The sequence below is a fragment of the Rattus norvegicus genome, chromosome 2 (assembly GCF_036323735.1).
Source record: "Rattus norvegicus strain BN/NHsdMcwi chromosome 2, GRCr8, whole genome shotgun sequence".
NCBI lineage: Eukaryota > Metazoa > Chordata > Mammalia > Rodentia > Muridae > Rattus > Rattus norvegicus.
In genome coordinates this window covers 243,341,395-243,368,479 of record NC_086020.1, presented here as the reverse complement: position 1 = coordinate 243,368,479, position 27,085 = coordinate 243,341,395, and the positions used below count along the sequence as shown (strand labels likewise).

Below are 27,085 nucleotides of genomic sequence, written 5' to 3'. Positions count from 1 at the left end.
CTTAGCTTCACCCATCTTATCTAGTCTTGGTGGCTGTATGTATATAGGGCACATGTGGGGCAGGCTCTGAATGGCTGTTCCTTTAGTCTCTGCTCCGAACTCTGTCTCCATATTCCCTCCTATGAATATTTTTGTTTCCCCTTTTAAGGAGGAGTGAAGCATCTGCACTTTGGTCATCCTTCTTGAGCTTCGTGTGGTCTGTGGATTGTATCTTGGGTAATTCAAGCTTTTGGGCCAATATCCACTTATCAGTGAATGTATACCATGTGTATTTTTCTGTGATTGGGTTGCCTCACTCAGGATGATATTTTTTAGTTCAATCCATTCTTATCTCCTGTACAAACTCAAGTCCAAATGGATCAAGGACCTCCACATAAAACCAGATACACTGAATCTAATAGAAGAGAAAGTGGGGAAGAGCTTCGAACACATGGGCAGAGGGGAAAATTTCCTGAACAGAACACCAATGGCTTATGCTCTAAGATCAAGAATCAACAAATGGAACCTCGTAAAATTGGAAATCTTTAGTAAGGCAAAGGGCACTCTCAATAGGACACAACCAATAGATTGGGAAAAGTTCTTTATCAATCCTGCATCCCATAGAGGGTTATTATCCAATATATACGAAGAACTCAAGAAGTTAGAATCTAGAGAACCAAATAATCTCTTTTAAAAATAGGGTGCAGGGCTAAACAAAGAATTCTTAACTAAGGAATATTGAAAGGCCAAGAAGCACCTAAAGAAATGTTCAACATCCTTTGTCTTTGGGGAAATGCAAATCAAAATGACCCTGAAATTCCACCTCACACCAGTCAGAATGACTAAGATAAAAACTCAGGTGACAACAGATGCTGGTGATGATGTGGAGAAAGAGGAACACTCCTCCATTGTTGGTGAAATTGCAAGCTGGTAAAACCATTCTGGAAATCAGTCTGGAGGTTCCTCAGAAAATTGGACATAGTACTATCTAAGGACCCAGTTATAAAACTCCTGAGAATGTACCCAAAAGATACTCCAACATATAACAAGGACACAGTCTCTACTGTGTTCATAGCAGCCATATTTATAATAGCCAGAAGGTGGAAAGAACCCAGATGTCTTTCAACAGAGGAATGGATGCAGAAAATGTGGTACATTTATACAATGGAATACTATTTGGCTATTAAAAACAATGACTTCATGAAATTCATAGGTTAATGGACAGAACTACAAAATATCATCCTGAGTCAGGTAACTAAGCCACAAAAGAACATACTTGGTATGCATTCAATGGTAAGTGGATATCAGCTCAAAAGTTCGGAATAGGCAGGATACAATTCACAGACCACATGAAGCTTGAGAAGGAAGACCAAAGTGTGGATGCTTCTGTCCTTCTGAGACGGCAGAACAAAATACTCACAGGAGGAAATATAGTCCTGAAGTTCTAAAGTAGCATGGAGATATTACACAGGGCAACAATGGGATGACAGAGAGGAGTCCTGTTGAGGGTCCAATATTGATGGTATCTCTAAAGCCAGAGTTCTCAATCCAGACCAATGACTCACTGCAAGTGAAGATGTGTGAACAGAGGGCTTTACTGTGGTACACCCTGTGATATTCTATAGCTTCCACGATAAAATGTTTCCTACGTCTTATTGTTTGCTTGTTTGTTTATGTGTTTTCTATCTTGGGGTTAAGGGGAGGTCACCAGGGTGAAGGGTGGATTTGAAGGGAGGAGGGAAAAGAGCAGGATTTGTGTACATGAGGTGAAACTGAAAAGTAATCAGTAAATCATTAAAAAAGCCCTCTATATTGTGATGGTGTTATGGCTCTTGAACATTCACAAGAACACAGCTTCCCTTAAAACATTATGCTAAGAAAAACCAGTTCCTCATAACTATCCTGAAGGGATTCTTGTCCTCTTAGTAACCCAGAAGAAATAGTAAACTGGTTGAGAGTAAGTGACGCTGTCAGGACACAAGAACCTATTGAACCAAAACACATTTCATATTATTTCATATTTCATCTCTCAAAAGTCCCATGTTGGAGACACAGCTATGGTGTTTTGGAATTCAGTAGATTTAAAATCAAGCATGGAAACATTTAGCAAGAAAGTTTATTTCATGAAATTAAAACATTAATATAATTAATCAAGTTGTTAACAGATATCAGCGCTTTTCAATTCATTTCAATTTATTTAGGGACACCCATCCTTTCAACCAGAGACAAGTGAAAAGTCCTCTTTCCCGCATCTTAGTCTCTATGTCCTCTCATACATATGGAGTAGATACCTAAGTAAATATCATCAAGTTGGAGAAAGTGGTAAATAGGAGTTATGAGTATCTTAATGCTTACTAGACATTGTGATGAGCTCTGTGACTACAAGGCAAATCCAATCCTGTTTCTCAAGAACCCATTCTCTTTTTGAAATGGCTGACACCTACATCATTTTGTTGCTGCTGTGCCACCAATTAGAACACATAGCATAATGTGCTGGGGAAGCAAAAGCAAGGCTAAGTTTGTTTTGCTTAAGAAGCTTGAGAATGACACATGTAAATGTGCATACACATCAGATGGCTCATGAGCCCCTGCTTCAGTTCCAGGGGGACCTGACACCTCTGTTTTCTGCATATAAAACTATAGATTGTGTGGGCATATGGAAGCCTATTTGTCCTAGGACATCTCTCTTCTCTTCACTTCTCCGAGTTTGCCTTCATTTTTGATATGTGATGAATTGTTGAAGGAGCCATCATCTGATGCTGTCAAAAACAGAACAGCAAATATTAGCAAAGGCTTTCAGCAGGGTGCCTCTCCTCTCCTATTGGGGTGATTAGACTTGTGCTAAAATCAGGGATGCTGTCACAGGAGCATGTGTCAATCCTCAGATTGCTCCAAACAGAGACAAGCCAAAGCAGAAATTAGCATATATGACAATACATGTCAGGACTAGGAAAACACCCTACTGAAGTACAGCTGAAGGTTTCCCGTATGACAGTGCTTTAGAAAGGAACAGTGGTACCAGTGTCCTCGAGAGGCAAGTCTTCTAAGGCATCATCCGCAGCCCTCAACATCTGCTGGAGTGCAGCAAAGATCAGAACATCCTTCAGAGGCTCCAACATTCGCTCTGAAGCATAATTGCTGACCATCAAGATATTAGCCACAGGAATATTTAGCATGTTTCGGACATTCTGTACCTGTGGAAAATGTATTTAAGATGCATTTTATGAAGAAATACATTCATGAAGCATACTTATGCATACATAGGAAAATTTTATGTTTACATAGTATAAATTTACTGAATATTAAATACAATTAATGGCAGGAACTGAAATGGTAATGGCTTGATAAATCCTCTTCAGGATAAAATTATAATATGGATAATTATGGTTGTAAGGCAAAATACAAGCTGGACCAAACTGAGCAATCAATCCAGTTATTTGTACTAATGAGGACTGAACTTAAGGCGTCAAACACACTTGCAAGTCTCTCTCATTGAGCTTTGTCTACATCCCCTTGTTCCCCTTTATTTTAAGACATGGTCTTGAATTTACACTGTAGCCCAAAACAGGCCTTAAACTTGCAAGCCTCTGGTATCAGCTTCTGAGCATCGGACTTGCAGAACTGCACCCACCTTGACCTAATCCTCATCTCACGTATGAACAATCATGCATGCATACACACACACATGCATGCACACATATACACGCACACACAAACGCTGACTTGGGGGAGAGAGAGAAGACAGTAAGTGAGCACATAGCTGTGATTCTATCCCCATATCATCTGATTATAAGCACCACCTTTTACCTGGTTTAGAGAAGTCATATTTTCTGTCATGTTTACAAGATTGTTGTCGAGAACCTCATCATAGTCACTCACATTTGTAAGCAAGGCTACACATCCTACACCTGAATCAAACAGACACCGTTATTATAAAAATGTGCCAAGATAGTTTTTAAATGTATGCATAAACACCATTCTCTTTAAGATGATTTGAAAAGTTGGATGAGAGACATCGCCAATAACCTCAGTGTGGAGCAAGATCCTCCCAAGATTGTTTCCTTCTGAAAGGAAAGCGCACTTGGAGATGGATCTAAACTCACAGTAAATCTGAAAACTTGGTGCACTTTCACAGTGAGAAATTTCTACTGCACCACTGAACTAAAGAGTCCATTAGATAAAGCAAGTTAAGACTGTTATAATATGTTTCTACATATCTATTACAAAGGTTAATCTTTAATAATGACAACAATAATACCAAATATTAGAAAAATACGAAAAACCTGGGTTGGTCATATAGCCCTAATTGGAATGTAACATAGAGTCATTTTTCTGAGGAGCATTTTGGTGATTATTTTTTAATTAATATTTATTTTCTTTATGATATGGAAGTCTTACCCTTAGGGAACTGTGATCCCTAAAAAATTAAAACTCTAATGTTCAGAAGCATTTTTTTATAATATCTAAAACCTAGACAATGTGTAAACACATCCTGATACACCAGGGAATATTACTTATCAACCAAAGAATAAACAATGACCATATAGACAGTCTGACATGAACTTGGAAGGGTGTTAGTTAGGCCAAGTTAAAATAGCCAACCTCAAAATGTGTCCTATGAATGAATTATCCTTTTCATATAAAATTCTCAAATGAAGATATAACCATAAAGATGTGGTCACAAGTAGTTAGGGATGGCACACAGTCAGAATGTGATCTTCGTAGAGATGAGATGATTCTGTATCCTGGGTTGTAGACACAGCTGTGTAGTCATAAATTGTTATCTAGGTGTGATGAAACAGTGTCAGTTCCCTTGTTTTGATCTTACTAGCTAATTCCTGTGAGAAGGTGAGTCCCTTTAAAAACCTCAAGAGGATTATACAAGTTCAACCTATAGACAATCTAGGTCTTCAGTTCTGAAGGCTAACATACTTCAATTAGGCAAGTTTTTCCACAGTCCCTTCTGCACTTGCCACCAAGTTGGGACTCAGGGCGTTTGCCCAGGTTGGAGAGCATGTGCATCTTCACTACTTCCTTTGCAACTTCCTGTGAAATGGTAATCATTTCAAAAATTTCCAACGCTTACACAACGAAACTTACCGCAGTCTACTACATCTTTTCGAATTTTTTTCAGCTTTGCCACCATTTTATCAGATAGTGTATCGACAGAGTTGATGTCTAGGACAAAAGCCACACAGTGAATCCTGTCCTTCAGAGGTGGAGAGGCAGCGTAAGTGAAGTGTTTCAGCTTAATTGGCTCACGTGGGTTGAACTGTACAGAAAAAGAAGTTGACATTTTGCAGAGCCTCTGCAAAGTTGTACAGCAGAAGGCATGACTGCTCAGTCTTCTCCTTCCCCAGCTTCTTCCCAGGTTGCTTAGTTAAAGCTTCCTCCCAGCTTGCTTTTTCATTGCCAAGATCTCACTCACCAGAGCTCTTTCAAAGATAAATGGCTTTATTGTTATGGTAAAAATGTTAATTAGCCACTAAAATAGTTAAGGAAAAATGTAAAGAATACTTTTAGAATCTTAACTCAAATCTCCAATATCCAGAAGCAAATATCATTAAGAATTTCTAGGTATCTGTGATGATTTGCAAACGTTCGGCCCAGGGAGTGGCCCTATTAGAAGGTGTGGCCTTGTTGGAGGAAGTGTGTCACTGTGATGACCTTCCTCCTAGCTGCCTGAGGATGCCCAGTCTGTTCCTGGCTTCCTTCAGTTGAAGATGTAAAACTCAGGTTGTCCTGCGTCATGGCTGCCTGGATGCTGCCATGCTCCCGCCTTGATGATAATGGACTGAACCTCTGGACCTGTAAGCCAGCCCCAATTAAATGTTGTCCTTTATAAAACTTACATTGATCATAGTGTCTGTTCACAGCAAAAAGACCCTAACTAAGACAGCAGCCTTTAAGGTTTCTCTTTGTGAATTTTGCATGCTTACCTGGACTCATGGATGGGGAGGGGCAGAGAGGAGAGAATGAATGACAATTAAACTTAAAGACTAGGATTCCTTCTTACTTTTTTCAAGGCGAAATAAGGTGAAGTAAAATGGAAGAAATACCAACTTCCAAGTTAGCGTGTCCTTACCACAAACAAGATAGACTATGAAACATGTCAAATGTTTATGTTGGACTGAATTGACTTGCTCCTTGCTATGAAACCTGAGGGCCTTAGTGATGTGACTCTCCCCTCCCCATAACTTTGTAATTCTTTGACCTAACTAGACTGTAAGTCTCTTGAAAATAATGCCTGCGCTTTTAATTAACAGTGGATTTTTTTTCAGTGATTCTTTTCAGGTTTGGAACAAAATATATTTTTAATAAATAATTTCAAATGAATGAATGATCAAAAAATCAAGCTTTTCAATGAAGCTCAACTGAGAGGGGAAAAAAGACCATTGTCTAGAAATGGAAGCCGGTTCCATTATATCCCACACCTACAAGTGAGGTGCTAAATTGTTAACTCTGTGAATACTTACAGTGTATTACTATTGCTCTCAGATATTCTAGGACACAGATTGTGATGTTCTTACATTTCATATATTTAAAATCAAGATAGGGCCTCTGGGAACAGGAAGATAGGGGCATTCAATGCTGAGGTCCAGACTCTGCCCCGATCTGAAGGGACCCGGTCAAACAGCTCCCTGCACCCAAATCCTGTGGGAGGAAGAGCTAGACCTTCAGAGAGAAGGCAGGGCAGGTGTTTATGGTTGTTGCCCTCATGGAGAGCTGAAACCCGACTCTGAGTAGCGACTTCAGGCACAAGACCAGAGGTAAGACCAACTTTTCTGCTCCAAGTGACCTGGCTGGTGAACTCAGGACACATGCTCACAGGAACACCTGAAGACCAGTAAACAGGAACGACTACATGCCTGGAAGCAGAACACTCTGTTCTCATAACTGGAAGAGAACAGGAAAACAGCTCCTGACACACAGGCCTATAGGATGGTCTAACCACTGTCAAAGAAAGCAGAACAAGGTAACACCTGAGACAACTTGATGACAAGAGGCAAGCGCAGGAACCCAAGCAACAGGAACCAAGACTACATGGCATCATCGGAGCCCAATTTTCCCACCAAAGCAAACACTGAATATCCAAACACACCAGAAAAGCAAGATCTAGATTTAAAATCACATTTGATCATGATGATGGAGGACTTCAAGAAAGACATAAAGAACTCCCTTAAAGAAATGCAGGAAAACACAAATAAACAAGCAGAAGCCTATAGAGAGGAAATGCAAAAATCCCTGAAAGAATTCCAGGAAAACACAATCAAACAGGTGAAGGAATTAAAAACGGAAATAGAAGCAATAAAGGAAGCACAAAGGGAGACAACCCTGGATATAGAAAACTAAAGGAAGAGACAAGGAGCCGTAGATATAAGCATCACCAACAGAATGCAAGAGATAGAAGAGAGAATCTCAAGAGCAGAAGATTCCATAGAAATCATCGACACAATTGTCAAAGATAATGTAAAACGGAAAAAGATACTGGCTCAAAACACACAGGAAATCCAGGACACAATGAGAAGATCAAACCGAAGGATAATAGGTATAGAAGAGAGTGAAGACTTCCAGCTCAAAGGACCAGTAAATATCTTCAACAAGATCATAGAAGAAAACTTCCCTAACCAAAAGAAAGAGATGCCCATAAACATATTAGGAGCCTACAGAACTCCAAATAGATTGGACCAGAAAAGAAATCCTCCCATCACATAATAGTCAAAACACCAAATGCACAAAACAAAGAAAGAATATTAAAAGCAGTAAGGGAAAAAGGTCAAGTAACATATAAAGGTAGACCTATCAAAATCACACTAGACTTCTCACCAGAGACTATGAAAGTCAGAAGAGCCTGGACAGATGTCATACAGACCCTAAGAGAACACAAATGCCAGCCCAGGTTACTGTATCCAGCAAAACTCTCAATTAACATAGATGGAGAAACCAAGATATTCCATGACAAAACCAAATTTACACAAAATCTTTCTACAAATCCACCTCTACAAAGGATAATAAATGGTAAAGCCCAACACAAGGAGGCAAACTACACCCTAGAAAAAGCAAGAAACTAATCGTTTTGCAACAAAACAAAGAGAAGAAAAACACACAAACATAATCTCACATCCAAATACGAATATAACAGGAAGCAACAATCACTATTCCTTAATATCTCTCAACATCAATGAACTCAATTCCCCAATAAAAAGACACAGATTAACAAACTGGATATGCAATGAGGACCCAACATTTTGCTGCCTACAGGAAACACATCCCAGAGACAAAGACAGACACTACCTCACAGTAAAAGGCTGGAAAACAACTTTCCAAGCAAATGGTCAGAAGAAGAAAGCTGTAGTAGCCATTCTAATATCAAATAAAATCTACTTTCAACCAAAAGTCATCAAAAAAGATAAGGAAGGACACTTCATATTCATCAAAGGAAAAATCCACCAAGATGAACTCTCAATCCTAAATATCTATGCTCCAAATACAAGGGCACCTACATGCATAAAAGAAACCTTACTAAAGCTCAAAGCACACATTGCATCTCATACAAAATAGTAGGAGTTTTCAACACCCCACTCTCATCAATGGACAGATCATGGAAACAGAAATTAAACAGAGACATAGACAGATTAAGAGAAGTTATGAACCAAATGGATTTAACAGATATTTACAGAAATTCTATCCTAAAACAAAAGGATATACCTTCTTCTCACCACCTCATGGTACTTTCTCCAAAATTGACCATATAATCAGTCATAAAACAGTCCTCAACAGATACAGAAAGATAGAAATAATCCCATGTGTCCTATCAGATCAGTGCTGGCTCAAGTTTGTCTTTAATAACAATAAGGAAAGAATGCCCACATATACATGGAAGTTGAACAATGCTCTACTCAATGATACCCTGGTCAAGGAAGAAAGAAAGAAAGAAATTAAAGACTTCTTAGAATTTAATGAAAATGAAGGTACAACATACCCTAACTTATGGGACACAATGAAAGCTGTGCTAAGAGGAAAACTCATAGCTCTGAGTGCCTGCAGAAAGGAGAGAGCATATATCAGCAGCTTGACAGCACACCTAAAAGTTCTTGAACAAAAAGAAGCAAACATACTCAGGAGGAGTAGAAGGCAGGAAATAATCAAACTCAGAGCTGAAATCAACCAAGTAGAAACAAAAAGGACTATACAAAGAATCAACAAAACCAAAAGCTGGTTCTTTGAGAAAATCAACAAGATAGATAAACCCTTAGCCAGACTAACCTGATGACAGAGAGAGTGTGTCCAAATTAACAAAATCAGAAATGAAAAGGGAGACATAACAACAGCATCAGAGGAAATTCAAAAAAATCATCAGATCCTACTACAAAAGCCTATATTCAACAAAAGTGTAAAATCTGGAGGAAATGGACAATTTCCTAGACAGATACCAGGTACCGAAGTTAAATCAGGAAAAAATAAACCATTTAAAAAACCCCATAACTCCTAAAGAAATAGAAGCAGTCAGTAAAAGTCTCCCAACCAAAAAGAGCCCAGGTCCAGATGGGTTCAGTGCAGAATTCTATCAGAAGTTCATAGAAGACCTCATATCAATACTATCCAAACTATTCCACAAAATTGAAACGGATGGAGTGCTACTGAATTCCTTCTATGAAGCCACAATTACTCTTATACCTAAACCACACAAAGGCCCAGCAAAGAAAGAGAACTTCAGACCAATTTCCCTTATGAGTATTGACACAAAAATACTCAATAAAATTCTGGCAAACTGAATCCAAGAGCACATCAAAACAATCATCCACCATGATCAAGTAGGCTTCATCCCAGGCATGCAGGGATGGTTTAATATACGGAAAACCATCAACGTGATCCATTATATAAACAAACTGAAAGAACAAAACCACAGGATCATTTCATTAGATGCTGAGAAAGCATTTGACAAAATTCAACACCCCTTCATGATAAAAGTCCTGGAAACAAGAGGAATTCAAGGCCCATACCTAAACATAGTAAAAGCTATATACAGCAAACCAGTAGCTAATATTAAACTAAATGGAGAGAAACTTGAAGCAATCCCACCAAAATCAGGGACTAGACAAGGCTGCCCACTCTCTCCCTACTTATTCAATATAGTTCTCAAAGTCCTAGCCAGAGCAATCAGACAACAAAAGAAGATAAAAGGGATACAGATTGGAAAGGCAGAAGTCAAAATATCACTATTTGCAGACAATATGATTGTATATTTAAGTGATCCCAAAAGCTCCACCAGAGAACTACTAAACCTGATAAACAACTTCAGCAAAGTGGCTGGGTATAAAATTAACTCAAATAAATCAGTAGCCTTCCTCTACACAAAAGAGAAACAAGCCAAGAAAGAAATTATGGAAATGACACCCTTCATAATAGCCCCAAATAATATAAAATACCTCGGTCCTCAGTGTGATTTTAACCAAGCAAGTAAAAGATCCGTATGATATGAACTTCAAGCCTCTGAAGAAAGAAATTGAAGATCTCAGAAGATGGAAAGATCTCCCATGCTCATGGATTGGCAGGATTTAGTAAAAATGGCCATTTTACCAAAAGTGATCTGCAGATTCAATGCAATCCCCATCAAAATTCCAACCCAATTCTTCATAGAGTTAGACAGAACAATTTGCAAATGCATCTGGAATAACAAAAAAACCCAGGATAGCTAAAACTATCCTCAACAATAAAAGGACTTCTGGGGAAATCACTATCCCTGAACTCAAGCAGCGTTACAGAGCAATAGTGATAAAAACTGCATGGTATTGGTACAGAGACAGACAGATAGACCAATGGAATAGAATTGAAGACCCAGAAATGAACCCACACACCTATGGTCACTTGATTTTTGACAAAGGAGCCAAAACCAACCAATGGAACAAAGATAGCAGCAAATGGTGTTGATTCAACTGGAGGTCAGCATGTAGAAGAATGCAGATCGATCCATTCTTATCATCCTGTACAAAGCTTAAGTCCAAGTGGATCAAGGACCTCCACATCAAACAAGATACACTCAAACTAATAGAAGAAAAAGTGGGGAAGAATCTCGAACACATGGGCACTGGAAAAAATTTCCTGAACAAAACACCAATGGCTTATGCTCTAAGATCAAGAATCGACAAATGGGATCTCATAAAACTGCAAAGCTTCTGTAAGGCAAAGGACACTGTGGTTAGGACAAAACGGCAACCAACAGATTGGGAAAAGATCTTTACCAATCCTAGAACTGATAGAGGGCTTATATCCAAAATATACAGAGAACTCATGAAGGTAGACTGTACGGAGACAAATAACCGTATTAAAAATGGGGTTCAGAGCTAAACAAAGAATTCACAGCTGAGGAATGCTGAAAGGCTGAGAAGCACCTAAAGAAATGTTCAACATCTTTAGACATAAGGGAAATGCAAATCAAAACAACCCTGAGATTTCACCTCACACCAGTGAGAATGGCTAAGATCAAAAACTCAGGTGACAGCAAATGCTGGCGAGGATATGGAGAAAGAGGAACACTTCTCCACTGTTGGTGGGATTGCAGATTGGTACAACCATTCTGGAAATCAGTCTGGAGGTTATTCAGAAAATTGGACATTAAACTACCTAAGGACCCAGCTATACCTCTCTTGGGCATATACCCAAAAGATACCCCAACATATAACAAAGACACATGCTCCACTATGTTCACAGCAGCCTTATTTATGATAGCCAGAAGCGGGAAAGAACCCAGATGCCCTTCAACAGAGGACTGGATACAGAAAATGTATATCTACACAGTGGAATACTACTCAGCTATCAAAAACAATAACTTTATGAAATTCGTAGGCAAATGGATGGAACTGGAAAATATCATCCTGTGTGAGGTAACCCAATCACAGAAAAACACACATGGTATGCACTCATTGATAAGTAGATATTAGCCCAAATGCTCGAATTACCCTAGATGCACAGAACACATGAAACTCAAGGATGACCAAAATGTGAATGCTTCACTCCTTCTTTAAAAGGAGAACAAGAATACCTTTGGGAGGGAATAGGGAGGCAAAGTTTAGAACAGAGACTGAAGGAACACCCATTCAGAGCCTGCCCCACATATGGTCCATACATAGACAGCCACCAAACTAGATAAGATGGATGAAGCAAAGAAGTGCAGGCTGACAGGAACTGGATGTAGATCGCTCCTGAGAGACACAGCCAGAATATGGCAAATACATAGGTGAATGCCGGCAGCAAAATACGGAACTGAGAATGGGACCCCTGTTGAAGGCTTCAGAGAAAGGACTGAAAGAGCTTGAAGGGGCTTGAGACCCCATATGAACAAGGATACCAACCAACCAGAGCTTCCAGGGACTAAGCCGCTACTCAAAGACTATACATGGACTGACCCTGGTCTCCAACTGCATATGTAGCAATGAATAGCCTAGTAAGATCACCAGTGGAAGGGGAAGCCCTTGGTCCTTCCAAGACTGAACCCCCAGTGAATGTGATTGTTGCAGGGAGGGCAGTAATGAGGGGAGGATGGGGAGGGGAACACCCATAAAGAAGGGGAGAGGGGTTAGGGGGATGTTGGCATGGAAACTGGGAAAGGGAATATTAATCGATATGTAAATAAGAAATACCCAATTTAATAAAGATGGAGGGAAAAATGTAAAAGAAAAGGGGGGAAAGGTGTTTTGCTGAGAGTACAGCTGAATTTTTTTATTAAGTTCTGCCCAGAGTAGTAACCATTTTTCAGTAGGTTCTTCTGTTTGAACTACCTTAGAAATGCCAGAATTGAGGAAAAGACAGTTGTGGTTGGCTAAGTAGCTAAAGTGGGGAGCTCAGGCTGGAGAGATGGCTCAGTGGTTAAGAACACTGACTGCTACCCCAGAGGTCCTGATTTCAAATCCCAGCAAATACATAATGGCTCACAACCATCTGTAATGAGGTCTGATGCCCTCTTCTGGTGTGTCTGAAGACAGCTACAGTGTACTCATGTACAATAAATAAATAAATCTTTTTAAAATGGGAAGCTTAATGATTTGAGCTCTCTGGCTTGGGACGTAGCTACAGCAAGTCAGTCCCAACACTTGGGAGGTGGAGGGAGGCTCAGAGAAAGTGAAGGTCATTCTAGACCAGCTGAGCTCTATGGGATCGTGAGGGAGCAAGAAGAGGGGGTAAGGCAGATACAGTCTAGGATCTTCTACTAATTAAAGTCTAATTATTTTTTGGGGCGGGTATGTTAGAGATCAAGTGGGATCATCCACAGAACTACACTTCTTAGGACTTTTCTATAATACGTGGGGGGAGGCAGGAGATACACCCCCACACATGCAGATTTAGGCTGGCCTTGAATGGATCAGAACTTCAAGCATGGATGAATCAGATCGGACTATTTTTAGTGTACAGGATAAAGGGTGATGGCTTTATGCAGTTGCAAGGCAGATAGGGAACTTTGGGAGAGGGGATCGCCTACAGGATTTGGTTAACTCATAGCAGGAGTTAGGTCAGCAGGATAATTTGATGTTCTAGGTGACTCCTTTTACAACTACTGTTGGGTGCTAATGGATGATTGTGTGTCAAGGGTAACCAACTCTGAGGGTGTTGCTGTTTTGTTCTTCACACAGCGTGCTGTCCTTGAACTTGTGGTTTAACCTCTTCCTCCTGCTGGGATTATAGGCTAAAGGAAGGATCTGGCGCTGTTTCTTTCCAAACATAGAGAGTATGAGAAATCCTTTTTTAAAAAAAGTACAGGGGCTGGAGAAGTGTCTCGGCAGTTGAGGGGGCTTTACTGCTCTTGCAGAGGACCCAAATGTGGTTTCTAGCATCCAAGTCCAGAGGTTCTTAACTGCTTACAACTCTAGCTCCAGTGGGACCCATTGCCTCTGTGGGCACCTGCACTCCCATGCTCATACTCACATACTCTCTCTCTCTCTCTCTCTCTCTCTCTCTCTCTCTCTCTCTCAAACACACACACACACACACACACACACACACACACACACACACACACACACACTTAGATAATTAAATCTTTTAAAACATGCAAGGGAAAAAAAAAAGGTCCAAAACATGAAAGGAATTTAGGTCAGAGATGAAGAGGCGAGGTTCCAACTCGAGAATTCTTGACATTGCCTAGGGAGCGGCACTTTTAAAAGGAGCTCTTGTATTCAGGGATCATTAAATAAGAACTGTGCCAAAGTTTTCCCACCTTGTTTAATCTACAGTCTATTACCATTTTGGTTGTTTTTCATTGATATCATCATCCAGACTTTTGGGGTACAAACTACAATATTTTGCTGAATTAATCAAATACCATAGCAGGGCTATGTTTGGTAGTAAGGGATTTAGGCGGTGGATAGCCAGAGCCGGATTAAACAGGTTTTGGGTAGACAGTACTTCAGAAATATTTCCTATTTGGTCCACTTGTCAACAGAAAAAAAGCCCTATTTTATGTGTCTAGGCACTTTGTATTGTTTATTTAACTTTCCTTGGACTACTGGCTTGTTATTATAGCATAAATCTATGTTAGATTTGTTAGAACCAGTAGCTTTCTAAATATATATGCATGTATGTGTATGTATGTATATGTATATGTATGTATTCTTTTTTGCAAAAAGGATGTTATTTTTCATTACAGCTGCTCTGCATAAAATTAGTATCCATATTGCCTGAGACACACGCACAAAAAAAAAACAAACTAAGGCTTAGGAAAAACCATTATGATTACCCATTTGTATAGATCCTGGCATGAGGTAGCATTGCCCCACTCCACTCTTATGGAATATTCCAATAGAGGGTGGATAATTATTCTAATATCTTCTCTACACTTAGACATACACAAAATTAAACTACCACCTAAATGACTTCTTTTCTCATGGTTGGCATTATGAAAAGAACCATGTAAACAGAACAATCTTGTGAACCTCTTCTGGAATTTGGATAAGTTGATTCCTGACATTTAGTTATTTCTCAATGGCATAGAACATGAGGACCATCTCTTTACTTTACTATCATGAACACACACACACACACACACACACACACTATATATATATATATATATATATATATATAGTGTGTATATACATATATATGTATATATGTGTATATATATATATACATATATATATATATATATAGTGTGTGTCATTGTGTAGTAGTATTAATGTTGGAATCACAATGGCAGCCCAAATGGTCCTGTAGGGTAAAAAAGCAATGGGACAATTTCAAGTGTCTTGGAATGGAGGACCTCTTACCTGATACCTGTCTGGTACACAGCCTTTTAAGATGTGAGGAATGTCATCTGTGCACAGCCCTGCTTCTTTCTCATCCTCCAGCCCCATTGAATCACACAGCATAAATGGAAGTGTTTCCTTGTTCTTTTCATCTTTGATAGAATAGACTTTGTACTGTAAAAAATGAAATACTGAGTTAAAGAATATTCGTCAGCATTCGAAACAAGAGGTAAAGGGAAATTTTGCTGATATTTTAATACATCAAGTGGCCTGGAACCAGCATGATCCTCCTACCTCAGCCCCAGAGGGTTGGGTTTAAAGCATGAATGACCACATCAAGCTACGTAGTGACAGTTCTTCCACATACGGTACAGGAGACGCTCTAAGGCTGCACTCTACTACAAAGTGCCGAACCCATTTATGACATTACCACTGTTCAGACCTTGAAGCATTTCAGTTAATGCTTAATAGATTTGATGTTTTACTGCATCTTGCCTTGACTTCGCAGACTGTGCTGACATGTCGAAATAAATCCACATCAAGAAACAAGAGGCAACTTGTGAAAGGGTTAGAAATGTTCTGAGCTCTGGGATGTAGAACCAGTGACCGGGAGATGCTAGAGTCTTAGAGTGTACTTGCCCCAAGTACGGAAAGGTGCTCTCCTGTAACTAACTCATGGGTCTGCAAAAACAAAGAATTCTCTGGAATAATATTACTGAATAGAGATCATTCTGATGCAGTGTTTATTTCTACTTTACTTAATTGCTTAGCATCTAACTGTAGATTACGAAGGTTATGTGTAAGAGAAAATTGCAAAGAAATGAACAAATACATTCAGTCTGACCTGCAGTCACCTTTCACAAAGCCGTAAGTAGCTTACCTGCGTGGTGATGCTGCTTTTGTCAGACCCCACGATGGCCTGGCGAGTTAGGCGGCCTTGGAAAGAGGACTTCACTGAGTTGACAAAGCTGGATTTTCCTGAACCTACTGGGCCCACCAAGAGAATACGAACTTCTGAAACCAAGTCTGCATAAGGCCTGTAGGCTCTGAGAGTGGAGAGGAATTTTCCTCGATGCCTGTTTAGAATGCAGAAATTAAATGCAGCAGCAGACCTTCCACAAAGCATTATAATTACCTTAGAGCTTTCATTTCTTGCATTAGGGATAAGTTTATCTACATGCTTCTTTTGGTAGTAGTTTTATAATGCATTAAGTATAACACCATGAACCCCCCAGGTTATGTATTTTTCACTGAAATAAACTACATTTATATAGCAGAATGAAATCTTAACCTTGAACAAGCCACTATTAACTTTAGAACATAAATCTTGGAGAGATGTTAACGCTGAAAGTTAGTGATTACTTGGCATAAAATATATTAAAGGGAAATAAAAATGCATTTGCATCTATAAATTGGAAAGGGTGTTGCTTTTTAAATTGACTGGAATTTCATCTGTCAACAACAACTTTTATCATTCCAAGTAATATGACTTTTTTTTATCTTTCTCACTAGTTCATTGTCAGCATTTGATGCAATTAATCTCAGTAAAATGAATAACAGGTAGGTCAAGAACCTAACTTACTGTCTGGCAGTCACCATCTTCTTTATGAAGCCTGGATTGTTTTTAATGCCTACAGAAAATAAGCACATCATAGTTAGCTTCCTGACTTGCTTGGCTGTCTGTGGTCAAGTCTCCCTCCTAAACAGGGCTGGTCTGCTTGTTTGATCTTGGCCCTTTCCACTGAGAGTTCAGGTTGGCAGCATCCTCAGAGGAAGAGGAGAAAAGACAGATCTCGGCACCTGTATAATGGGTTTCACCCTTCTGGTCTCTCTGCTATCTCCCTCCTTTCTTCTCTGCCTCCTGCTTCCTTCTCCTCTCTCCTGTCTTAACTTCATCTCCAGCTCTGTCTTTCTGCTTTAAGGGAAGAAGAGATAGTTTATTCTGGAGACATTTTGAGTTACCGTGACCAGAGAACACAGATTTATGTTACCCCACATTCAGTGTTCCAGTGTGGAAGCATTCTTACAACATTTTTATAGTTTTACAGAACAAAGAAAGGTATAAGCTAATGCACATTTAAGATGTGTTTGTGGGTTCAGCAGAGGAGCAGATGCGGCAAGACTGACACCAACTTTACACATATACATCTTAAATCTCTCTGCTCATAGTAGCCTGCTGTCCTTAGTTCCCAGGCACAACAGCTTCATCATTTCCTTGCCCTTACATACCAACGATAATATGTAAATCGGAAAACTAGAACCAAACGTAAAAGCAGATTATCCTTTTGTACATACCGTCAACTCGAAAAATTTCACATTCCAAATACTGAGATTGTTTAACATTGAGTTCTAGATTTTTTATTACTGCCTCATTTAGATAAAGTCCTTCTTTGCTTGGATATACAATGAGTGTCAAACCACTGATTGAGGACATTTGCAAACTTGTGGAATTAACTTTAACTAGTGTGTTCAAAACCAAAGCTGATATTCCAGAGCTGATTTTATTCCTTTCAAAGGAAAACCAAGCACAAGTAGATGTTTTTTTAGAATCTTTATCAGGAAAATCCTCCAGCATAAAAACACCCACAACTTCTTGCTCCAGGTAAACTATTGTCATTGTGGATCCCTGAAGAGAACATTTTTTAGTCATCTCCAAAGTGCACCGCTTGTGAACATTAGACTGATAAAGAAGAGTCAAAGAAGCGTTCCCAAGCAGCTTTTCCAGAATCTTCTCCTCTATCCATGTCAATCTGGTTGTCACTTTTGTGTTCCTGTAACTGATAGAAAAGCAAATAGAAGTTGAATGACTAGCAAAATACAACAGTTTAAAAGAATAAGTTTCTGTTTAGTTCCAGTGAGTTCTTTTGACTTCTGACCCAATAAAAACACATTAAGAACTTGAAGCCAGTAATATAGTATGTAGAAATAAAGGAAGAGCATATGAAAAATAAGTTCTTTTGAAATGATAAACAGCATTAAATTTTAGCATTGGGCTGGGAACAATGGCACACTCCTTTAATCCCAGCACTCAGGAGACAGAGGTAAGTAGATGCCTGTGAGAAGAAGGTCAAAACACTGAGTTCCAATCCACCCTCATCTACATATACAGTGAGTTCCAGTCCAGACAGAGTTACACAGGGAGAGCTTGTCTATAAATAAATAAATAAATAAATAAATAAATAAATAAATAAATAAATACATAAATGAAATTTAACGTGGGTTGATAGTAAATTCCACATTAGAAAAAATACAAAAAAATAGTAATGAAGAAATGTTTTATATGCTTTGTGAATCAAATAGTCTCTACTGTTGGAGTAACCTTTTCTAGATTGTGTAAATGTGTTTGTAGTATTCAGTTGTTAATTCAGATGGGCAGAGAGTGAAAACCGGCTGGCAAGATTGGGTATTGCTGTTGCAATGGCTTATCACCTTTCTCAGGATTTTGTAAATGTCCATTCCCCCTTACCTTCTGATTGGCTTAAAAAAGTTCTGATGGCCAATAGCTGAGCAGGGAAGTAGAAGGCAGGATTTCTGGACAGAGAGAGAGTCTCTGGGAAAAGAAGCAGATTCCAGAGATTTTCCAGGGACACAGAGGAGGTAGGAATGAGTGGAAAGACATAGACTAGGAATAGTCAGGGTTAATTTGGACAAGTTAGCAGAGAGTCTGTCCAGCTACAGTACCTAAGCTTTTATCAATAATAAGAAAGTCTCCATGTCCTTATTTTTATAACTGGTTCAGAGAAAGTTCCATTATTGTCTGCCCTGACGACTTGACCACCATTGTAATCACAATTATAGACAGCATGTGTGAGGTTTGAGTGTGGTTCACTCATGTATTAGGAGCTTTGCCTTTAATATGATGACAATGGCTGGTAGAACCATAAAGGGACAGTCCCTAGTGAAAAATAGCTAATTCGATTTAGAAGCTTGCCCTTGAAAGAAACTAAAGTATTGCTCATAAAACTCTAGCCATATTTCATGAGAAATTTGTTAAAAGCCTAAGACTGTCTAGATTCTGACTTCTGGTTTACCTAGGTGTTATTTCCTCACACATATATGGTGCCATCATGACGCAATCTTCCTAGATGTGGTACAACCAAGAAGACATGTACCATGGCTTGACAGCATAGCTTTCAGATATCTAGAACTGTGCCTTAAATGAACCTGTTTCCTTTACAAAGTTACCTGGCCTGAGATATTTTATTATAGTAACAAAAAGGTGCTAATTCTACATCTAAACAAATGAACATGAATTCACCCCGATAAAAATAGTTTTGCCACACATAGACTATATGTGTCAACCCATAAATTAAAGGACCGAGATGAAAACATTTAAAAAAAATAATCCACAAAGAAAATAACAGAAACAGAAAAGCAGTCAACAGCCTTCAGGTGTCCATCTTTGCACAGAGCTAAGGCTGTCCCATAGCACTCCAGAACCAAAACCTGCCCAGAGAGAGTTGGTCTCCCATGAGTGATCTCATTCGTCAGATCACAGGCTCACAGGTCCACAGGAGAGACAAACTTCAGTCAGAGACGGCAAGACCAACTAATGTTAGGGATAACCAGGTAGTGAGAGGCAAGCACAAGAACTTAAGTAACAGAAACCAAGACTACTTGGCATCATCACAACCCAATTCTCCCACCACAGCAAGTTCTGGATGCATCAATACACTGGAAAAGCAAAATTTGGATTTAAAATCATGTCTCATGATAATGATAGAGGACTTTAAGAAGGACATGAATAACTCCCATGAAGAAATACAGGACAACACAGGTAAACAAATAGAAGCTCTTACAGAAGAAACACAAAAATCCCTTAGTTACAAAAATACAACCAAATAGGTGAAGGAATAGAACAAAACCATCCATGACTTAAAAATGGAAATAGAAACAATAAGGAAATCACAGAGACAACCCTGGAGATAGAAAACCTAGGGAAGAGATCAGGAGTTATAGATGCAAGTATCACCAACATAATACAAGACATGGAAGACAGAATCTCAGATGCAGAAAATATCATAGAAAACATTGACACAGCTATCAAAGAAAATGCAAAATGCAAAAAGCTCTTAAAACATCCAGGAAATCCAGGACACAATGAGAAAATGAAACCTAAGAATAATAGGAATAGAAGAGAGTGAAGACTCCCAACTTAAAGGGCCAGTAAATATCTTCAACAAAATTATTATAGAAGAAAACTTACCTAACCTAAAGAAAGAGATGCCCATATACATACTAGAAGCCTATAGAACTCCAATAGATTGGACCAGAAAAGAAATTCCTCCTGTCACATAATAGTCAAAACACTAAATACACAAAAGAAAGAAAGAATATTAAAAACAGTAAGGGAAAGAGGTAAAGTAACATATAAAGGCAGATCTATCAGAATTACACCAGACTTCTCACCAGGAACTCTGAAAGGCAAAAGATCCTGGGCAGCTGTCATACAGACACTAAGAGAAGACAAATGCCAGCCTGGGCTATGATATTCAGCAAAACTCTCAATTAACATAGATGGAGAAACCAAGATATTCCATGAGAAAACCCAATTTACATAGTAATTTCCCACAAATCCAGCCCTACAAAGGATAATAGATGGAAAACTTTAACACAAAAGTGGAAACTACACCTTAGAAAAAGTAGGAAAGTAATTTTCTTGTAACAAACCCAAAAGGAGATAGCCACACAAACATAATTCCGCCTCTAACAACAACAACAACAACAACAACAACAACAACAAAAACAGGAAATAATAACCACTATTTCTCAGTTTCTCTTAGCATCAATGTACTCAATTCCTCAATAAAAAGACACAGACTAACAGATTTGATGTGTAAGCAGGACCCAGCATTTTGCCTCACACAGGAAACACACCTTAGTGACAAAGACAGATGCTACCTTAGACAAAAAGGCTGGAAAAAATTTCCAAGCAAATTGTCTCAAAAAACAAGATGGAGTAGCTATTCTAATATTGAATAAAATCTACCTTCAACAAAAAGTTATCAAAAAACATGAGGAAGGACACTTCATACTCATCCAAAAAAAATCTACCAAAATGAACCCTCAATTCTGAATATCTATGCTCCAAGTGCAAGGGCACCAAAATTCATAAAAGAAACTCCACTAAAGCTCAAAGCATACATTGTACCACACACAATAATAGTGAGAGACTTCAACACCCCACTCTCATGAATGGACAGATCATGGAAACAGAAACTAAACAGAGACACAGAAAAACTAACAGAGGTTATGAACCAAATGGATTTAATAGATATCTATAGAACATTTCATCTTAAAACGAAAAAATATACCTCTTCTCAGCACCTCATGGTACCTCCTCCAAAACTGACCATAGAATCAGTCACAAAACAGACCTCAACAGATACAAAAAGGTTGAAATAATCCCTTGCATCCTATCAGATCATCAGAGTTAGAAAGAGCAATTTCCAATTCATTTGGAATAACCAAAAGCCCAGGATAGCAAAAACTATTCTCAACAAGAAAAGAACTTCTGGGGAATCACCATTCCTGACCTCAAGCAGTATTACAGAGCAATAGTGGTAAGAACTGTATGGTATTGGTACAGAGACAGGCAGGTTGATCAGTGGAACAGAATTGAAGACCCAGAAATGGACCCACACACCTATGGGCACTTGATCTTTGACAAAGGAGCCAAAACCATCCAGTGGGGGAAAAGGCAGCATTTTCAACAAATTGTGCTGGTTCAACTTATAGTCAGCATGGAGAAGAATGCAAATCAGCCCATTTTTATCTCCTTGAACAAAGCTCAAGTCCAAGTGGATCAAAGACCTCCACATAAAACCAGTGAAACTAATAGAAAGGAAAGTGGGGATGAGCCTTGAACACATAGGCACAGGTGAAAATTTCCTGCATAGAACACCAATGGCTTATGCTCTATGATCAAGAATTGACAAATGGGACTTCATAAAATTGCAAAGCTTCTGTAAGGCAAAGGACACTATCAGTAGGACAAAAAAGGCAACCAACAGATTGAGAAAAGATCTTTACCAATCCTACATATGATATAGGGCTAATATCCAGGGTATACAAAGAACTTAAGAAGGTAGATTCCAGAGAAACAAATAATCCTATTAAAATGAGGTATAGATATAAACAAAGAATTCTTACCTTAGGAATATTGAATGGCTGAGAAGCACCTAAAGAAATGTTCAATATCCTTAGTCATCAAAACTTAACTTAGTCATACAAATCAAAACAACCCTGAGATTGCACCTCACACAAGCCAGAATGGCTAAGATAAAAAACTCAGGTGAAAACAGATGTTGGCAAGAATGTAGAGAAAAATGAACACTCCTCCATGGTTGGTGGGATTGCAAGCTGGTACAACCACTCTGGAAATCACTCTGGAGGTTCCTCTGAAGATTGGATAGATTACTACTTGAGGATCAAGCTATACTACTTCTGGGCACATATCCAAAAAATGCTCCAACATATAACAAGGACACATGCTTCACCATGTTCATAGCAGCCTTATTTATAATAGTCAGAAGCTGGAAAGAACCCAGATGCCCTTCAACAAAGGAATGGATACAGAAAATGTGGTACATTTACACAATGGAGTACTTCTCAGCTATTAAATACAATGACTGTGAAATTCATAGGCAAATGGATGGAATTAGAAAATATCATCCTGAGTGAGGTAACCCATCACAAAAGAAAACACATGGTATGCTCTCACTGATAAGTGGATATTTGCCCAAAAGCTCAGAATACCCAAGATACAATTCACAGGCCATATAAAGCTCAAGAAGGAAGACCAAAATGTGCATGTTTCAGTCCTAAGAAGGACTTCTAAGAAGAAGGGCGGGAACAAAATACTCATTGGAGGAAATACGAAGACAAAGAGTGGAGCAGAGACTGAAGGGAAGGCCATACAGAGACTGCCCCACCTGGGGATCCATCCCATATGCAGCCACCAAACCCAGTCACTATTGCCAATGCCAAGAAACTCCTGCTGACAGGCGTCTGATATGGGTGTCTCCTGAGAGGCTCTGCCAGAGCCTTATTGGTACAGATGAGGATGCTTGCACCCAACCATCAGACTGAGCACAGGGACCCCAATGGAGGAGTTAGAGAAAGGACTGAAGGAGCTGAAGGAGTTTGCAACCCCTTAGGAAGAACAACAATATCGACCAACCTTTCCCCCAGAGCTCCCAGGCACTAAACCACCAATGAAAGAGTACAAATGGCGGGGGGTGGGATGACCCATGACTCTAGCTGCATATGTAGCAGAGGATGGCATTATCTGGCTCCAATAGGAGGAGAAGCCCTTGGTCTTGTGAAGGTTCATTTCCAGAATATAGAGGAATGCCAGGGTGTTTAAGTGGGAGTGAGAGCATCTTCATGGAAGCAGGGGGATGTGAGAGGGGGATGGGAGAGGTAGAAAAGGGGATAACAGGGATGTCCCACACCGGCAGATCCCGGACCGCAGCAGCTCTCTGCTCCCAAACCCCGTGGGAGAGAGACCCCACCGCCTGATCAGGTGGGCACTCCTGAGGCTGCAGAGCGGAGGAGACCACCAACACTGCCCACCCCTGCCCACATCCCTGGCCCAAGAGGAAACTGTATAAGGCCTCTGGGCTCCCGTGGGGGAGGGCCCGGGAGCGGCAGGACCCCTGCGCCTGAGACACTGCCGGAACCTGAAGGAAACAGACCGGATAAACAGTTCTCTGCACCCAAATCCCGTGGGAGGGAGAGCTGAACCTTCAGAGAGGCGAACACGCCTGGGAAACCAGAAGAGACTGCACTCTGTGCACATCCAGGCGCCAGAGGAAAACACCAAACGCCATCTGGAACCCTGGTGCACGGAGGCTCCTGGAAAGAGCGGCGCAGATCTTCCCGGTTGCTGCCACAGCGGAGAGGACTTAGGCAGTACCCCACGAGCAAACTTGAGCCTTGGAACTGCAGGTAGGACCAACTTTTCCCCTGCAAGAAACCTGCCTGGTGAACTCAGGACACACAGAGGCAAAATTCCTCTAAGGCCGGGCACTTCCTGTGTTTACCGGAAGTCCCACACCGGCGGATCCCGGACCGCAGCAGCTCTCTGCTCCCAGACCCGGTGAGAGAGAGACCCAACCGCCTGGTCAGGTGGGCACTCCTGAGGCTGCAGAGCGGAAGAGACCACCAACACTGCTCACCCCTGCCCACATCCCTGGCCCAAGAGGAAACTGTATAAGGCCTCTGGGTTCCCGTAGGGGAGGGCCCGGGAGCGGCAGGACCCCTGCGCCTGAGACACTGCCGGAACCTGAAGGAAACAGACCGGATAAACAGTTCTCTGCACCCAAATCCCGTGGGAGGGAGAGCTGAACCTTCAGAGAGGCGGACACGCCTGGGAAACCAGAAGAGACTGCACTCTGTGCACATCCAGGCGACAGAGGAAAACACCAAACGTCATCTGAAACCCTGGTGCACGGAGGCTCCCGGAAGGAGCGGCACAGATTTTCCCGGTCGCTGCCACAGCGGAGAGGACTTAGGCAGTACCCCACGAGCAAACTTGAGCCTTGGAACCACAGGTAGGACCAATTTTTCCCCTGCAAGAAACCTGCCTGGTGAACTCAAGACACAGGCCCACAGGAACAGCTGAAGACCTGTAGAGAGGAAAAACTACACGCCCGAAAGCAGAACACTCTGTCCCCATAACTGGCTGAAAGAAAACAGGAAAACAGGTCTACAGCACTCCTGACACACAGGTTATAGGACAGTCTAGCCACTGTCAGAAATAGCAGAACAAAGTAACACTAGAGATAATCTGATGGCGAGAGGCAAGCACAGGAACCCAAGCAACAGAAACCAAGACTACATGGCATCATTGGAGCCCAATTCTCCCACCAAAGCAAACACGGAATATCCAAACACACCAGAAAAGCAAGACCTAGTTTCAAAATCATATTTGATCATGATGCTGGAGGACTTCAAGAAAGACATAAAGAACTCCCTTAGAGAACAAGTAGAAGCCTACAGAGAGGAATCACAAAAATCCCTGAAAGAATTCCAGGAAAACACAATCAAACAGTTGAAGGAATTAAAAATGGAAATAGAAGCAATCAAGAAAGAACACATGGAAACAACCCTGGACATAGAAAATCAAAAGAAAAGACAAGGAGCTGTAGATACAAGCTTCACCAACAGAATTCAAGAGATGGAAGAGAGAATCTCGGGAGCAGAAGATTCCATAGAAATCATTGACTCAACTGTCAAAGATAATGTAAAGCGGAAAAAGCTACTGGTCCAAAACATACAGGAAATCCAGGACTCAATGAGAAGATCAAACCTAAGGATAATAGGTATAGAAGAGAGTGAAGACTCCCAGCTCAAAGGACCAGTAAATATCTTCAACAAAATCATAGAAGAAAACTTCCCTAACCTAAAAAAAGAGATACCCATAGGCATACAAGAAGCCTACAGAACTCCAAATTGATTGGACCAGAAAAGAAACACCTCCCGTCACATAATTGTCAAAACACCAAACGCACAAAATAAAGAAAGAATATTAAAAGCAGTAAGGGAAAAAGGTCAAGTAACATATAAAGGCAGACCTATCAGAATCACACCAGACTTTTCGCCAGAAACTATGAAGGCCAGAAGATCCTGGACAGATGTCATACAGACCCTAAGAGAACACAAATGCCAGCCCAGGTTACTGTATCCTGCAAAACTCTCAATTAACATAGATGGAGAAACCAAGATATTCCATGACAAAACCAAATTTACACAATATCTTTCTACAAGTCCAGCACTACAAAGGATAATAAAGGGTAAAGCCCAACATAAGGAGGCAAGTTATACCCTAGAAGCAAGAAACTAATCATCTTGGCAACAAAACAAAGAGAATGAAAGCACACAAACATAACCTCACTTCCAAATATGAATATAACGGGAAGCAATAATCACTATTCCTTAATATCTCTCAATATCAATGGCCTCAACTCCCCAATAAAAAGACATAGATTAACAAACTGGATACGCAACGAGGACCCTACATTCTGCTGCCTACAGGAAACAAACCTCAGAGACAAAGACAGACATTACCTCAGAGTGAAAGGCTGGAAAACAATTTTCCAAGCAAATGGTCAGAAGAAGCAAGCTGGAGTAGCCATTCTAATATCAAATAAAATCAATTTTCAACTAAAAGTCATCAAAAAAGATAAGGAAGGACACTTCATATTCATCAAAGGAAAAATCAACCAAGATGAACTCTCAATCCTAAATATCTATGCCCCAAATACAAGGGCACCTACATATGTAAAAGAAACCTTACTAAAGCTCAAAACACACATTGCACCTCACACAATGATAGTGGGAGATTTCAACACCCCACTCTCATCAATGGACAGATCATGGAAACAGAAATTAAACAGAGATGTAGACAGACTAAGAGAAGTCATGAGCCAAATGGACTTAACGGATATTTATAGAACATTCTATCCTAAAGCAAAAGGATATACCTTCTTCTCAGCTCCTCATGGTACTTTCTCCAAAATTGACCATATAATTGGTCAAAAAACGGGCCTCAACAGGTACAGAAAGATAGAAATAATCCCATGCGTGCTATCGGACCACCACGGCCTAAAACTGGTCTTCAATAACAATAAGGGAAGAATGCCCACATATACGTGGAAATTGAACAATGCTCTACTCAATGATAACCTGGTCAAGGAAGAAATAAAGAAAGAAATTAAAAACTTTTTAGAATTTAATGAAAATGAAGGTACAACATACCCAAACTTATGGGACACAATGAAAGCTGTGCTAAGAGGAAAACTCATAGCGCTGAGTGCCTGCAGAATGAAACAGGAAAGAGCATATGCCAGCAGCTTGACAGC

General features: G+C 40.1%; 1 protein-coding gene across 2 annotated transcripts in view; it reads right to left on the bottom strand.

Annotated features, from left to right (window-relative positions):
- Positions 1–2,075: 2,075 nt before the first annotated feature.
- The window catches only part of Ifi44l (interferon-induced protein 44-like), a 37,776-nt gene continuing 12,766 nt past the window's right edge, over positions 2,076–27,085 (bottom strand). Inside the window, exons 2-9 of one of the 2 annotated variants that reach the window (XM_227820.10) lie at positions 17,514–17,995; positions 16,801–16,849; positions 16,099–16,294; positions 15,240–15,392; positions 5,080–5,251; positions 3,787–3,887; positions 2,999–3,173; positions 2,078–2,738 (exon numbers count right to left, since the gene is read on the bottom strand). In XM_227820.10, coding sequence (XP_227820.6) covers positions 2,653–2,738; positions 2,999–3,173; positions 3,787–3,887; positions 5,080–5,251; positions 15,240–15,392; positions 16,099–16,294; positions 16,801–16,849; positions 17,514–17,995 — 1,414 coding nt within the window. In that variant the 3' untranslated portion in view covers positions 2,078–2,652. Of the gene's footprint in view, positions 3,174–3,786; positions 3,888–5,079; positions 5,252–15,239; positions 15,393–16,098; positions 16,295–16,800; positions 16,850–17,513; positions 17,996–27,085 lie in introns of both variants that reach the window. The other variant, NM_001427160.1, reaches the window with a different exon arrangement.